Source organism: Aethalodelphis obliquidens, unplaced genomic scaffold (genome assembly GCF_003676395.1).
Source record: "Aethalodelphis obliquidens isolate GAN/ISIS:26980383/991018 unplaced genomic scaffold, ASM367639v1 scaffold15, whole genome shotgun sequence".
NCBI classification, from domain to species: Eukaryota; Metazoa; Chordata; class Mammalia; order Artiodactyla; family Delphinidae; genus Aethalodelphis; species Aethalodelphis obliquidens.
In genome coordinates this window covers 11,472,733-11,487,921 of record NW_020837959.1, presented here as the reverse complement: position 1 = coordinate 11,487,921, position 15,189 = coordinate 11,472,733, and the positions used below count along the sequence as shown (strand labels likewise).

General features: G+C 41.6%; 1 protein-coding gene across 29 annotated transcripts in view; it reads right to left on the bottom strand.

The window, feature by feature from the left end:
* The window catches only part of DOCK9 (dedicator of cytokinesis 9), a 379,834-nt gene that overhangs the window by 96,661 nt on the left and 267,984 nt on the right, over window positions 1–15,189 (bottom strand). For all 29 annotated transcript variants that reach the window (XR_003434662.1, XR_003434663.1, XR_003434660.1 and 26 more), the window contains 6 exons: window positions 13,254–13,328; window positions 11,798–11,938; window positions 11,229–11,432; window positions 10,713–10,835; window positions 7,211–7,293; window positions 6,505–6,627 (listed from right to left, as the gene is read on the bottom strand). Coding sequence is in view for 25 of the 29 variants with exons in the window: in XM_027115927.1 (XP_026971728.1) it covers window positions 6,505–6,627; window positions 7,211–7,293; window positions 10,713–10,835; window positions 11,229–11,432; window positions 11,798–11,938; window positions 13,254–13,328 (749 nt within the window). In the remaining 4 variants the exon portion in view is untranslated. The remainder of the gene's footprint in view (window positions 1–6,504; window positions 6,628–7,210; window positions 7,294–10,712; window positions 10,836–11,228; window positions 11,433–11,797; window positions 11,939–13,253; window positions 13,329–15,189) is intronic.

Genomic DNA, 15,189 nt, shown 5'->3' with positions numbered 1-15,189 from the left:
CTCTCACATAAGAACATCCCTTTTACATCATGGCTCCCAGAACTGCATAGATAAGGCCCAGTGTGGTCTGCCCAGGTGGGGTAGAGCAGCTGTCTGGTTTTGAACAATATACCCTTCTACTGATGCAGCCAAAATTCTATTACTTTTAAACAGTCACACCACCCTAGTGACGCACATTAAATTTACAAGCACCTAAACTCCCTAATTTTTTTTTCATATGCTTCACTATCGTGTTATATGTTTCCATCCTGTATTTATTCAATTATGTTTTTAGAAGTCAGAACAGGATTTGATTTTTGTCTCGGTGAAATTTTATCTTTTTATGATCGAGTCATTCCAGTTGATCAAAACCCTCCTAAATCCAGATTCTAACATCTAATGTATTAGATATGCCTAACAGCTTTATGTCATGAAGACATTCATCAGCACTTTACATTCTCATAAAAGTCATTGATGAAGGTAATGCACAGAATATTGCAAGAAGCAGCTCCTTCTCAAACCTCTAGAGGCCCATCGCCAGACTGATACTAGCCACTCATCACACCTCCTGGCTTCTGGTCACTCTCTCACATGCGCTACACTCCTCTGACCCGTCGGTCACCTTAGAATATACACTTTGCATTCCTCTGCTGGACCAGCGTGGCAACCCAATCAAAAACAGAGAAGCAGAAACTTGGCTAGGATAACTTGTTCTACGTGACGTGACTTGTTCCTAGAACACAGAACACTGCCTCCTGGTTCTTCATCGGCCACCTGTTTAATAATGTCTTTGAGAACACTGGCAAGAAACAGCACAGCTCAGTGGCCAAGATTCAGCATTTGGTTTTGTTCCCAGTTTTGAAAAGTTCCTAACTCCTGTTTTTAAGATTCCTCAGACATTATTGTTTCTTAAGCAATCTCACATGTAACTTAAAATATATCTTGTGGTATTGTGGATCTGAACCAGGAGGTCCCTAACAGTTTCAAATTCTTGCTTTCATATGACTACAGTCTACATTGAGCATAGTCATCTTTGCCCATCACCAGCTCCAACTTACACAATCACTTTCTCTCAGGGTTCCTCTCATTTCCACTTGTCTTTTGTTTACATCTGAGTTTAAATGAACAATTCCTTGAACTCCTGAGAGAGATAACTGTCAGGAAGGCAAGTCAACAGATATTCATCATTCTGCCTTCAGTTAAAAAGATTGCTGGCCAAAAGATGTCCAGGTACCATCCAGCACTACCCCGATACTTTGTCCCTGTGCCACTGTGTGATCTGTTCACAAACACAATACCCTTTTCTTCTAGCAGGAAGACTGTGCCTTCGACAATCATTCCCTGGGAGCTTGTCAATGGCTTCCCAAGCACTGTTAACTACCGCAATGATACTCCACCAGAGCCTCCCTCACCTTTACCCAAAGCTCTTGGGGCAACATCCCTCAGACCAGGGGGCTTCTATGCAGGTATAAATTTTCTTGACGTATACTGCCTTGCTCCACCTCGTCATTTGAGCAACTTAACTCTGCAACATACCATAAAACTCTGTGTTGACAAAATCCTAGAGACACCTACAGAGTTGTATCTGCTTCCTTGAGTCAGAAATATTATGTTTAATGTAAATGATACTTTTAAATGTACAATAAGTACTCGAGAGTACTATATTTCACCCCTTCCTAGTTATTTCTACCTGTGGATAAATATATACCTTCTTCAAGATTTTTTTTTTGATTATCACTATGACATCATGCCCATGTAAGTTTGAGAGATTTGGATTTCTAAGCAACAAATTTTAATTAAATTATCTTCATTCACTGGAACTCTTTCTACGATGTGTTACTTACTTCTATGTCTAACTATACTTACTTCTTATTCTGTTTCCTCCCTTTACTGAGAGCTTTATACTTACTTCTTTTTCTGTTTCCTCCCTCTACTGAGAGCTTTTACTTCTAGTTGCTACTCTGTAGTGGCATTATTTCCATTCATTTCCAAGCAAGCACCGATCTGAGCTTAGTTCCATATCAGGTAGCACAGGGACTCTGTGGAAGCTGTTTCTACCAACTCAGTTTTTTAAAACATAATCTTAATCCTATTTCAAAACTTTATGATTTTTATTGAACTTGGCTTATTAGAGATCAAAACGTCACACACATCAAAAATTCTACGGCCTTTTATATGTGCATTTCCAAAGTGACGGGGTGGGGGGTGGGGTTATGTGCGCAAGCATGTGTTGCACAAAGAGAATTCTCTCATATCTGAAATCAGTTTGGAGGTTTTTTTAATGCTAAAAATTAGTACCTACATTCTATGTAAAACTTGTAAAAGAATGCTTGAGCATGAAAACCCATCTTAAAACTTCACTGATTAAATAAATGTGTAATGGAGATGCATGTACGGAGCCTGGCATTTGGAAACGGCTTCTGTCTACATGTGAACTTAGGAGTGAGGCTCAAACTCCCTCTCTTGGGAAAAGGAAAGGTTTTCTTTTCCCACTGCCCATACATTCCTGCTGGTTCAACCACTCCCCCAGAGGAAAGGGCAATGATATCACAAACTAGCAGTCATCCCACGCCAAGAGGGTTGGTGTCCTTACCTTTGTGTTTCTGGAGCTTGGCCCTCCTTTCCCTACTTCCTATATTGATCCATTAAAGTGATCAATTGGTAATACAGACATGCTTGGGTGTGTTGTTGGTGTGAGTCTACTCTTCTAACTGCATTTTGTAAAAGGAAATATTCCCTAAAAGCTCTTCTGTCACGTAAATATATATATATATATGATTGAAAGAAATTTGAGATATTTTTGTTTAAACAAAACCACTGAACTTATGTCTATGATAAATTTCAATAAGCATCTATCAAGTGTTTACGCTGTGCTACAATGTGCACTACACTAGGCACCGTGGACAGAAGACAAACAGGATCTGATTCCCATCTTCAAGAAGCCAAAAATCCAGCAGATACTGTCAACTATTTAAGATATATGATGGCAACTACTTCTGTAGCATGTATACAAACGTCTACTGAAAACTGGAGGGTCTAGACGTATTGAGAAGGAACAGGGAATGAGACCAGTGCTCACGGTGAGAGGAATCACCCTGACAGGCATTCTCACTTATTCCCCCCACAGTTCTAGGAGGCAGGGCTATTATTATCCCCCCTTAAAAAGAAGAGGACGCGGGTTTCCCTGGTGGCGCAGTGGTTGACAGTCCGCCTGCCGATGCAGGGTACACGGGTTCGTGCCCTGGTCCAGGAAGATCCCACATGTCGCGGAGCGGCTAGGCCCGTGAGCCATGGCTGCTGAGCCTGCACGTCCGGAGCCTGTGCTCCGCAATGGGAGAGGCCACAAGAGTGAGAGGCCCGCGTACCGCAAAAAAAGAAGAGGACACTCAAGCACAGAGGCCAAGTGACCTGCCTGAGATCTCCCATCACGGAAGTGACTTACGGATTAGGCTGCGAACAATAATAATGTCAAACTTGGGTACACAGAATAGAGAGGCACAAATAAACACAAATATGTAAGCCTCATGCAGAAACCCTTATAGTATTATTACCTAAACTACTTAATATGGTAGCATTAAAAAAAGGTCTGCATTTTAAAGAACATGTTCTATTTTTATACTTTGCCTTCAGATGCACTGCAGAAATAAGACAAGACACAGCCATCAGCAAACCAAACAAACATAAAAAACCATATCCCTCTTCTTGGATAGATACTTCCTAGAGCACATATGTTAGCAATACTATCTATCTGACAGAATTGTTTTCTTACTAAATCGTGGAATGTCCCCTCTCATAATTACTACAAGGGAGAGGGGCAAAGTGGCTGATGAGCTTTGCCAGCTGTTTTCTAGACACTAGGGCAGCTTCAGAACACTTTTCTCATCCATTGTCAAATGACATTTTGAGACAATCATGGGAGCAGAAACCATAGCTTTGGATCCAAGCTGGTGCCCAAGCCACTGATATGAGATTATTCTTTGTTAAAAAAAAAAAAAAAGAAAAGAAAACAAAGAGGAAAGAAAAAGAGCAACACTAAGGTTTTTTAAAAAATGAAAAAAGGGATCCTCCACTCCCCTAACTCAACTGTGAAAAAGAAACACGGGCACTTCTTTGGACGCTTACTGAAAAAGGACAGCAGCTTTCCTCATGCCACTGCATTTTCTGCTGCTGACAGCATTGGGTCTCTATTTTCGGGTTTCTGAGTCTCTCGCTGGCCATCTGGACCACACTCTTCCCAGCAAACCCTTCCTACTGAAGGCCTGTTGTGCAGGGAGAACCCACCCTGTGCTCGGGACCAGTGGAGGCTTTGCTCTTTGCTGCCTGGTCACAGGCTCTCTGCTCGGATCATGTTTTGATTGATGAATCTGTGAAGTTCCACCCTCCAGGTTCCACCCAGGAAGCCAGACCTTCAGCTGGGGCCACCCCCAAAGAGCAGCCACTGTGGCGGGAGCTTCAAGCTAACCAGCCTAGGCAGTGACTTCTGAGACAGGGCTCCCAACCCCCATCACACACAAAAAACTTCACTACCTGTTTTGTTGGAACATATGGGTAAATGTTAGTTAAAAAAAAAAGTTCATGTAAAATCATGGAAAGCTACAAAGGGGAAGGTGAAAAATCACCCATAAACCCATCCCTCAGAGATAACCATGACTACCATTTGGTGTATAACCCAAATGACTATTTTTATGTCCTTCTCTCTTTCCATCTAGCTAGTTGTTCGCCTATCCATTTCTTCATTTATATACAAAAAAGAAATATATGAAATAGTTTCTTTACAAAAATGATGTCACATAGATATACTTTCTCCTCCTTACCAATACAGTGAGCTCACCTTCCTAAGTGAGTACACAGAGACCTACATCATGAGTGTTGAGAATAGCATGGTAGGCTAGTGAGAGAAAACTGTAATCTATTTAACTAAAGGTGACTAGAGTTTTTTTTTAAAAATCAACTTTTTTTATTCTATAAGCAAGGCTGAAAACTTCCTGAAAATCAAATAAAAACTTAACAATACTCTATGACAACACAGTATGTATAACAATACACTACCCATTACCAATAAGTAAAGGTTTTTGAAAGATGTTAATTATGACTCTATTTAGAATTCTGAAAAAACACAAGAGAGAGATGAAAAAGGTGAAAATGAAGTTAAAGGAAGCTAAACAGCCATTCTGAATTCTAGGTAAACTTATATAGTTACTTTGAAATGCATTTTTTTCAAGTAAAAAAATCAGACTGAAAGGCACCTAAGGTATAGAATAGTTACTGGCTGGCTCTTGGCTCTTCTTCTGATTTCATTAATACCCTCAGCTCTGTCTCCTTCCCAGAATTTTCCCAGAGAAATTGTAAAACCCACATCCCTAGCAACGGAAATCCGCGTCATGGGTTCAGCAGTGAACTTCTTACAGTGGAGCACCAGAACAGCCCAGTGGTTAAGGGCCCAGATCCTCAGTCCCCTGACTGCCACCAGCTGTACAGTGCTGGACACCTCACTCAGCCTCTCTCTGCCCTATTGCCATGGGTTGAATTGTGTTCCCTGAAAAGATGGTGAAGTCCTAGCCCCCAGAACCTATGAATGTGACCTTATTTAGAAACAGGATCTTCACAGATGTAATCAAGTTAAGATGAAGTCATTAGGCCCTAATCCAGTATGATGTGTTCCTATAAGAAGAAGGAAATTTATAGACAGAGACACACAGGAAGACAGCCGTGTGAAGACGGGAGGCAGAGATTGAAGTTATGCTGCCAAAAGCCCAAGAATGCCTGGGGCTCCCAGATGATGAAAGACACAAGGACAGATCCTCCCCTAGAGATCTCAGAGGGTGCGTGGCCCTGCCAACACCAGGACTTCAGGCTTCTAGCCTCTGGAATTCTGTTCTTTTAAGCCACCCAATATGTGGTGCATTGTGAGAGCAGCTCTAGGAAACAAATATCCTCACTAACATAGGTAAAGCACTTAGAACAATGCCTGTGAACTGCTAAGTACTAGATGAGTTACTGTCCTTGCCCCCATCACCCATTCAGTTAACGGTACCACGAATCACTCCATCGTGCAAGTCAGAAAACTGGGAGTTATTTACCTGAGACTACCACCCATTTCTCTCTCCTTCCACCCTAATACCCAATCAGGAAGCCAAGACCCAGTAACTGCACCTGTCTAACGTGACGTGAACTAGTCCTATTTCCTACTCTTCCTATGTCCACTTGCGATGGCTTTGCTGAGTCCTTGCCCACCTCTTGCCAAAGGTTCCTCAATTGTCTCTTTCCTCCCTGGGCTCATCTCTACCCAACAAACCCTTCACAGCACCACCAATAACATTCTTTATACAATTCAAATTAACCAGGTAACTCTTACGACTTTAAACCCCTTCTTCCTGCTCAAGGACTTGAGGAAAAGTTCCATGCTCATCCAACATGCCCTGGTGTATGAGCTGAGCAACTGAAAAGACTGCTCCTGCTTTCTCCCTTTCCACTGAACAACTTCTGTTTTTCAGGTGTGGAAATAAGTAAGGCCTTGAGACTCACTTCCGAAAGTCTGCAAGTAACTTGAGCATGTCTTCATTGGATAGCTTATTGCTGTCTTGCTTGTAGAGAGCAGAAAATCTGGCATTTTTGTCAAGGTTTCCAGATGCATCCTTAAACAACGTCCTGAAATAGCAAAACAACATGTCTAAGCTGTTTCCAAATGACCAAAATAAATCCATAACTTGACTCCGGTTTCTATGTGAAGACTAATTATTATTCCACTGGCTATAGCCCACAGAAATCTCATTATCTAAAGACATGGCATATATTTATGAGAATGAACACAACTAACTCAATTTACATAGAAATCATTTCCAGCAAATGGCTTGTGCTTAGGAAATAACATACACAGCCAAATGCTTAAGAAATAGAGACCACAAATAAAGAGGATCTGCAGGCCTCACTGGGCTGCCACCCACTCCCAGCTGGAGGCATGTGGCTGGAACCTGGAATCCCTGCTCTGCAACAAACACTCCTGTCCATCCTGCCTGTGCCAACACTGCTACCCTCCAGCTAGCGTCTCTCCTCTCTGTGTCTCTAGTAAAGGACTTTTCAGATATGGAGCTTACTTATTTTTCAGTTTTACATATTTAAATCCTCTTTGTCTCTGGACAAAAAAACAGAATAGGTCAGTCTGTCTGTCTGTCTACTATCTATCTCCATATATCTGTATCCATATAAAAGGAATAAAAGATGTTCTCCTTACCTTGCTGCCCAAGCAAATGGCATTCTGTACTGCCCTAGTCTTTGGCATGCCTGCTTGGCATTCTTCAGCACCTTCTGAGCAACCTTGAAGACATCAGAATAAAACCATGAGTTACTGTATCCCACAGACTAAACAACCTCTTATGGTAGTATCAGATGCATGGACAAGCACACCTTACTGCAGTGAATGTGGCTGGATTTATACTCAGTGCAGAGTATTCTGCTTCTCACATTCCCTAGCAGTGATTTTCAAAGACTATCAAATGAAAATTGTTTCCAAAATGTATGTCTTTTCTTTGGTCTTCACAGGCAACAAGCATGCCATTTCATAGGCCTTTCTATTTCTTCATGACTAAGGGCTATATATTATGAGTCCACTGAGTTATTAATAATTACTAATACTTGGTATTCATGCCAAAATATATCACATTACTAGAGTTTAAATGAGAATACTAATGAAAATACTAAGCTTTTCTGACTCCTAATGTGTACTGACTTATGCAGACTCCCCAGATTTGGGGATATATATTCATTATTAAGACATTACAGGTATTGACTTAAGTTAGGCCAGTGTTTTCAATCACTATGTTCTTGTTTTCTAGGTATAAGTTACCATTACTTTCACTTCTAATGACTAATTTTGGTTTGTTGCGGGTGGCTGAATTAACTCTGTAGTGCACAGGGAAGCAGATTTGCTTTTGGCCTATGTATGCATGGCAGGTCTATTCATCAACTATACCCCTATTGCTAAAGCAGATGACACCCAATTTCCCCAAATTTGCTTCTTCTGGAATACTGCATTGCTAGCACTACAAGGTGTGACTGATTCAGAGTCAGAGCGGGGGGGCTGAAGGGTCTTTTACATTACTTAAGTATATCGGAGTCAAACCAATTTTGGGAAATGTGACCTAGTGCCTGTGAACTAAAGTGTGCTCTGCAGAGCTGCAGCAGCAGCCCCACTGGGAGCCTGTCACGAATGCAGAGTCTTGGGCCCCACCCCAGACCTCCTGAGTCAGAACCTGCATTCTGACCAGACCGCCGGTGATCTGTGTGCGCCAGGTTTGAGAAGTGCTCATCTAGAAGACTCAGAAGGACAACAATAGAGCTCTCTGTCTCTGAGTAAAACTGAAACCAGCTGTGTGAGTCTAGAGCACTAAACCTCTCTGGGCTCTACTTTCCCACCCGAAAAATGAAGAGCTTGGGCTAGACTTGCTATTATCCGTTCCAGTTACTAAACATGATGATTCTACCGTAACCGTGGGGGGGAACTGCTGCCTTCATGAATGACTTGGAAAACACTTCTCGATTCAAACAGGTGTCGGGAGCTCATCCAGCCCCTCCCTTTCAAGTGGGGCATGTCCATGCAGGGACTCGGGGATCATAGAGTAAATGGTCTGCCTTCCTGGGGTGGCCATTTTTACTTACACATATTCAGGTAGAAATGATTATTTTTAGGTTCTAACAGTAATGACTATGTTGTGGAGTAAAATGCAATATTTGCGTAAAATTTAAAGCCAAAACAGGCCTCAAATAAGTTTCACTCTCACCTGTAGTGAACGAGGACTGAACTCTCAGACTTACTGAGGGTATAAATGGAACACAATATATATAAAAGTCAGAGTGAAAAACTCAATTTTGCCCTTTGGGTTTCCCCCCGCTTTTCTTTCTTTTTTAGAAAATCTATTCGTGGTGGACACCTACAGAGACTACTCCTAAAAATTTCCTCCAAAACAATAATTTCCTCCAAATGATGTTCTAGACCATCTTGGAAAACATGAAGAGACGTTTTGATATACAGAAAAAATCATCCCTCAGCAAAATCTCTACCGAAGCTCCTATTTTTATATGAGATGGTTGAGTCTTAATCTCTGCTTTAATTTACTGCATTGGAGGTGTGAACGCATGGCTGAGCCTTACGTTCCATAAGTAATGAAGCAGGAGCAAATTCAACAGATGCTCAACGGACCCTGGAAAGTGTGGCATCTAGCCTGGGGGGTATGTGATTTTCACACCAGCGTCAGCTGCCAAATTTCAAACCATGCACGTGGCAGGCAGAAGTAGCAAAGCTGGTGCATACCAAACTTGGAAATGTGTTGCATACATGGCGGGGGAGTAGATCTTATCTTGGGCATTCATTGATTATTAATCAAACCATCAAACAACTAAAAGAGCTTCTCATCCAAGGTTTTACAGACTTGATTTTAAAAATAAAACTGTTTCTCTCCAGAGACCAAATTTTACTCTGCTTTTTATCAGCCAGAAAGGCATATGTTTGAAGCCATGTGCCTGGGTAAATGGGCTTCTCCTTGACTGGAGCTGTAATAATTGATAATGACATCCTCCTATATGCGTCAGTGATTTCGTACCCATAGCACTGTCTCGTATGTAGGTGGTGGTGGGGGGTAGCAACATCATCTTTCAACTACAGATGGAACACCTGGGGCCCAGAGAGGTGACATGATGTACCCAGGCTAGTTAGGAGCTCAGCACCCAGGTCTCTGACTCCTGGAACCTGTTCTTTAAAAACCGTCCTGCATCTTGGTGGACACACCTGTGATGTACAGTGGCCAAAGAGAGGAAGACAGGAAGCTCTGAATCACTCAGAAAACCCCAGTTAGAGCCTCTGGGGTGTCCCCTCCTACTGCTGACCAGTCCATGTCAATGTATCAGGGTCTCAGATGACCACTAATACAAAATTCTTTCTAAATAACTAAAAGTACTGTAAAACTGGCACAGGACAGCACTCAACAGCTGACCGGAACCAGGTAGCTCAACGTGCTAGAAAATGACAGTCAAGTGCCAGTTGGCAACTCCAGCTGTGGGACACTGAGCAGGTAACTAAACCTTCATGAACCTCAGCTCTGGGGACTGTGAAAGGTATTCTTGGCCTAGATGACTTCTAATATTCAATAACTCTACTGTATGTCCACACCTAGGCACTCCCCACGTAATGAACAAACACCAAAGTAATGAAAACACACCAAACATACATCTTGTACGTTTCCTTTCCCTCTTCCACCTAATGTCACAACACCTCTGCCACCGTAGCCCCACCCCACCTGACAAAACACAAAATCTGCTGACACTATCGGCTAGATCATCCGAGCCAGGTCACCTCCTAGTCTCCAGTCTCACATTTAAGTGTAAATGGACCCAAATTTATAATTCCAGGACCTTGGAGACATGCCAACTAGTGGAATGAACTCTATTTAAATACAATATACGTACTTTTTAATGATAGAAAGTTTACTACTAAGCTGGAAATTCCTTTGCCAATTATTTCAGGATGTCAGGATAGTCTAGGCAAATGAAGTATTTTATTTACACATGGAACTACTTTTCACTGAAAATTGGACACACAGGTTAACTATAAGACAATCTATGAGACTAGTCTACATCTCTTAGAACATAAATATGGCTTAACTGTGATTTCTTTAAGCATTTCTATATGCATTTTTTTCTGATTGCTGTTAATCATCACAAAGCATGCAGGTCATCCGTACCTTAGAAGAGTCTGAACTTTTCATGTAGGGCTCAGCACCATGGGTGATGCTCCCCTGAAGCACTTTTTCAATTCTAGCCACAAGAAATATATCAGGATGAGGGCACGTGACTGAAAATATTCCCTAGGGAACAAAAGATTTTCTTCCATGAGCAGAATTTACAGCCACATTAAACTAATCCCATCAACATGAAAGATTCTCAAGCAGCCAAGAGCACTGACACAGTACAGCTAATCAGAAGCACCCAGGGCCAAACTGGTTAACTCATCAACAGTTCATCATCTGATCAAAAAGCCTATCTGGTGGAGGAGGCAACTAGCAGAAAGTTTAGAAAAAAGAAATCAAAAACTACTTCTTCTCTTTCAGCTTGCTTTTACTGTCTCATTATATATGCTGTCAATATAATTAACCGTCTCATTTACCCCAGTTGTGCATTACAAAGTTTCATTACGTATTTACAGAGCACGTGCAAAAGAAGCCTTATTGGCATGACCGCTGGGCTCACGCTGCCCCCACCTGCTTCGGATACTGCATGGCGGCTTCGTGAAGGATATCCTGCAGGGCAGGCGAGCTCTGCCTACCGCCGTTCATCAGAGACGGGGATGTGGTGGCCAGCATCTGCCTCACTGAGAAATGGTTCAGGTCCACGTGGAAATCGGCAGAAATCTTTCGGTTGTATTTTATGTCAAACAGGGATAGAGTAACAAAGAAAGGCTCGACCTGAACAAAACAAAACAATCCAGACCATCACTATGGCTCAAACTGTCAGGAAAAAAGAACGCTGCTATCAGAGAATAAATGACTAGACCTACGTGTGATTGTTGCTATAAATTACTGCTAAAGAGCAATAGCCTCCACACTTGTCCTGTATCACAAACATCCTGTCCAGGCAGCGGAAACAAGCCTCGGCATCTGTACCACAAACATCCTATCCAGGCAGCCGAAACAAGCCTCGGCACCCTGATCTAACACCGCACCGCCCTGATACCAGGAACTAGGTCTGAATGTCCCAGCTGCATTGCAACAGGCACATCTGAAACCTCTGAATAGGTTTTTTAATCTTTATTTTTTAAAAGGAAAATTACATTTGTAGTGGGTCCTTCTTCATTTTCAGCAACACAGCATTGCAAATTGAAAGATAAATCATTGCACTTGACAAGAATTCTTTTTCCAAACTTTTCTTCAAATGGCTTCACTTCTGGCTCAGCTGATGAGAAGTCAAGCTTCTTTAAAAGAAAATGCAAATATATCAATGTATTATGCTCTCACTAAAAAAAAAAAAGAAAAATCCCATAATAAATGTATCCTAAGGAAATTGCTTAAAATATGGAAATGCTATATACCTTAATTTACTCACAACAGTGTTACTATTTTATACATTTATATAGTATATAATAATGGTCAAATAAATGATGCTGTATCTACTCAATGGATCATTATGCAGAGCTTAAAAATTATTGTTATGAACAACTCAAGTGTCCATCAACAGAAAAATCTATAAGCAAAATGTGGTGTATATATACAATGGAATATTACGCAGTCATAAAAAGTGGAGTTCTGACACAAGTTATAACAGGGACGGACCCTGAAAACATTATGCTAAGTGGAACAAGCCAGACATAAAAAGGCAAATATTGTATGCTTCCACATATATGAACTTCTTAAATAGGCAAACTGATAGAGACAGAAAGTAGAATAGAGGTTACTGGGGGTGAGGGGAAGGAGGCATGGTGGGCTGTTGTTTCATGGGTACAGAGTTTCTGTTTGAGAGGATGAAAAAGTTCTGGATATGGATAGTGGTGACAGTTTTACAGTAATGTGAATCTACCTAATGCCAGTGAATAGTACACTTAAAAATGGTTAAAATGGTAAATTTTATATTATGCATATTTCACCACAATAAACAAAAAATCATCAAAAAGCAAATATATATATATATGTGTATATATACGGTTATGAAGTCTGTGAAGAGACATAGAAAAATACTTATGTTTAAAGATAAATGGTTAAAAGAAGTTCTATAAAAAGACCACAAATGAAGAAGAGGAAAATATGGGAGGAAACACAGCAGAACTGTTGGCCCCTCAAAGCAGCCCTATCTGTAGGCAACCCTGGAGGCCCTCCCAAGCCGTGTTTTGGATTTTTTGGGGACACAGATGTGGACCACATGTACTGCAAGGCTTGTATTTGGAACTGAGCCTGGGCTAGTCAGAAAATATCACAGTCTACTGGTCATCTGTAGCGATGCTTGCTATTTTCTGATGGTGATTTTGGGGGGTAAATTATATATGTTCTTCATGGACTTGAGAGTGTCTTTGGATAAATCAATTTTCAACAATCTATTAAATATCAAATATTCACAATGGTTGTGCTATGGTAATGAGATTACAGGTTGTTTTTATTTTTTCCTCTTTCTCCTGAATTTTCTATATTGTTATACTGCTTGTTATCCAAAGTATATAAATAAGCAAACAAACAAACAAATAATCTAACAAAGGTTTTCTTTCCTTCAACTAGTTTAAATATTAAAATAGTTCTTACCTGAGCATCTGGGTCCAAGTAAAAAAGTTTAACTCTGCTTTCACTTTTCAGCTTGATTTCTGCTTCTCTGGTACTCTGATAACAAGATAAAGAGAAAACAAAAATTACATTGAAAAAACCCTTTTCTTACAGAGATGTCTAAATATGTTTGAAAGCTACCCCATCCTGAAGAGCCAGACTGCCAGACAGCTCTGCCCTCATCTTGGAGGGTCACCTGCATGTCAATGAACAAGGATAGGCTATCCAGTATGTAGCATACAATGTAAGTGCTATGGGGTAAAAAGAGAAGACTTGATCCCTGCCCGTATGAAGCTGATAATCAACTGCAGCCAAAACCAATGCAAAGAAAGCAAAAGAGAATAATTAAGCATTAATATCAAGAAAAGCTTCATAAAGTCATGGAATAGGGGACAAGCCTTGAATGAAGGGGTAGAATTCAGATAGCAAAAAGGAGGAAAGCATGAGCATTTCAGACCAAATGAAAAGGATGAACAGAAAGGATAGATACTGAGAGAGGAAATGAGCCCAAAGGGTAGAAAGGACTTAGGGTCCAGCCTGAGACTGAGGGTACAAGCAAAGGAAGAGGAAGGCATGTTTTGGATGGTGGAATAAAGAAAACTGTGGCGTATCTTGAAGGACAGCCATAGGTGTTGGGAGCAAGCAAGGGGAGAATTGCTGATTCACTCAATAAATATTTATGAGTACATATTTTATGTCAAGCTAGGGACACAAACATGAATGAAATGCAGTTCCTATCCCCAAGGAACACCATCTGGGAAGACAGAAAATAAACAGCAATATGAATGGCAAAAGAAATCATACGTACAGTGAGCTAACCTGCACTAGGGGTGGCCGCCAGGAAAGAGCTCCCAGAGGAAGGCCCATCTTGAAGGACAAGGACATTTGGCCAGAAAAGGAGAGAAGGGCATTCTAAGAGGAGGTACTACAGGTATAAAGGTACGAGTCACACCTGAGCAATGATCAAGTCATTCATTACAACTGAATGATAGTACATGATGAAAAAAGTAGAAAAATGAGTCAGATTTGTATGGTAAGGTCTGGGGATTTCACTCAGAATCCAAAAAATCCTGCAATATTTTAATCAAGGGAATAAAATTACCAGTTCTGCATTTTAGATTCCACCCCTCGGGTAGGGCTGAAGGTCCCTAGGAGGTCCACATGGTCTCTCCTGAGTTATCACAACAGGCTCCCAGTCTCACAGCAAGGCCCATAACAAATCCCACCTTCCTAGCTTGGCTGGCCTGCTGACTGGACAATCCACTAATTTGGGAGGAAGAGCAGGTTTGTGGAGAAGACGGTAGAGTCTGGAGGTGCCTGCAGGATTTCTAACCGGAAACATCCAGTAGACAACCAGAGAGATGGGACGTGAGCACAGGGTGGGGAGGAAGGCTGGAGTTACAGACCAGGAGAACATCAGCATAGAGGTGAGGATGCAAGTCTTGGGGGTGGGTGAGAGTCCCTGGGGGAAAGTGTGAAAGCGAGTCTGTGGACAGAAATCCAGGGGCCCCAACACTGAAGGGATGGACAGAAGAAGAGAAGTCATTCAGGGAAAGAGACATGGTGGCAGAGATGGGGGCTGGAGAAGTGGGACATGGGAACAGGGAGAAGAGGGAGCTTCTTAGACATTCACAAGATAGAAGTCATCTCCAGCCACGTTATGCCACACCTGATGCCTCTAAATCTATATCCTGTTCTTCCTGGCAGTCATAGTTCTCAATAGAATGTCCTCTCTCATCTGCTCCTTTGCCCAAAGACCATGAGTCACATCTCAGCACATAATGGGTGGTGACAGCCACAGGGGAGAGGGCGTCTTGTCCTCTCTGCTGGTGGCTTAAAGAGGTCTACTATTACATTTCTAATCACGGCCAATGAGAAATTAAGCATCTTAATTTTCTCAGCCATGTAGTTGTTGTAA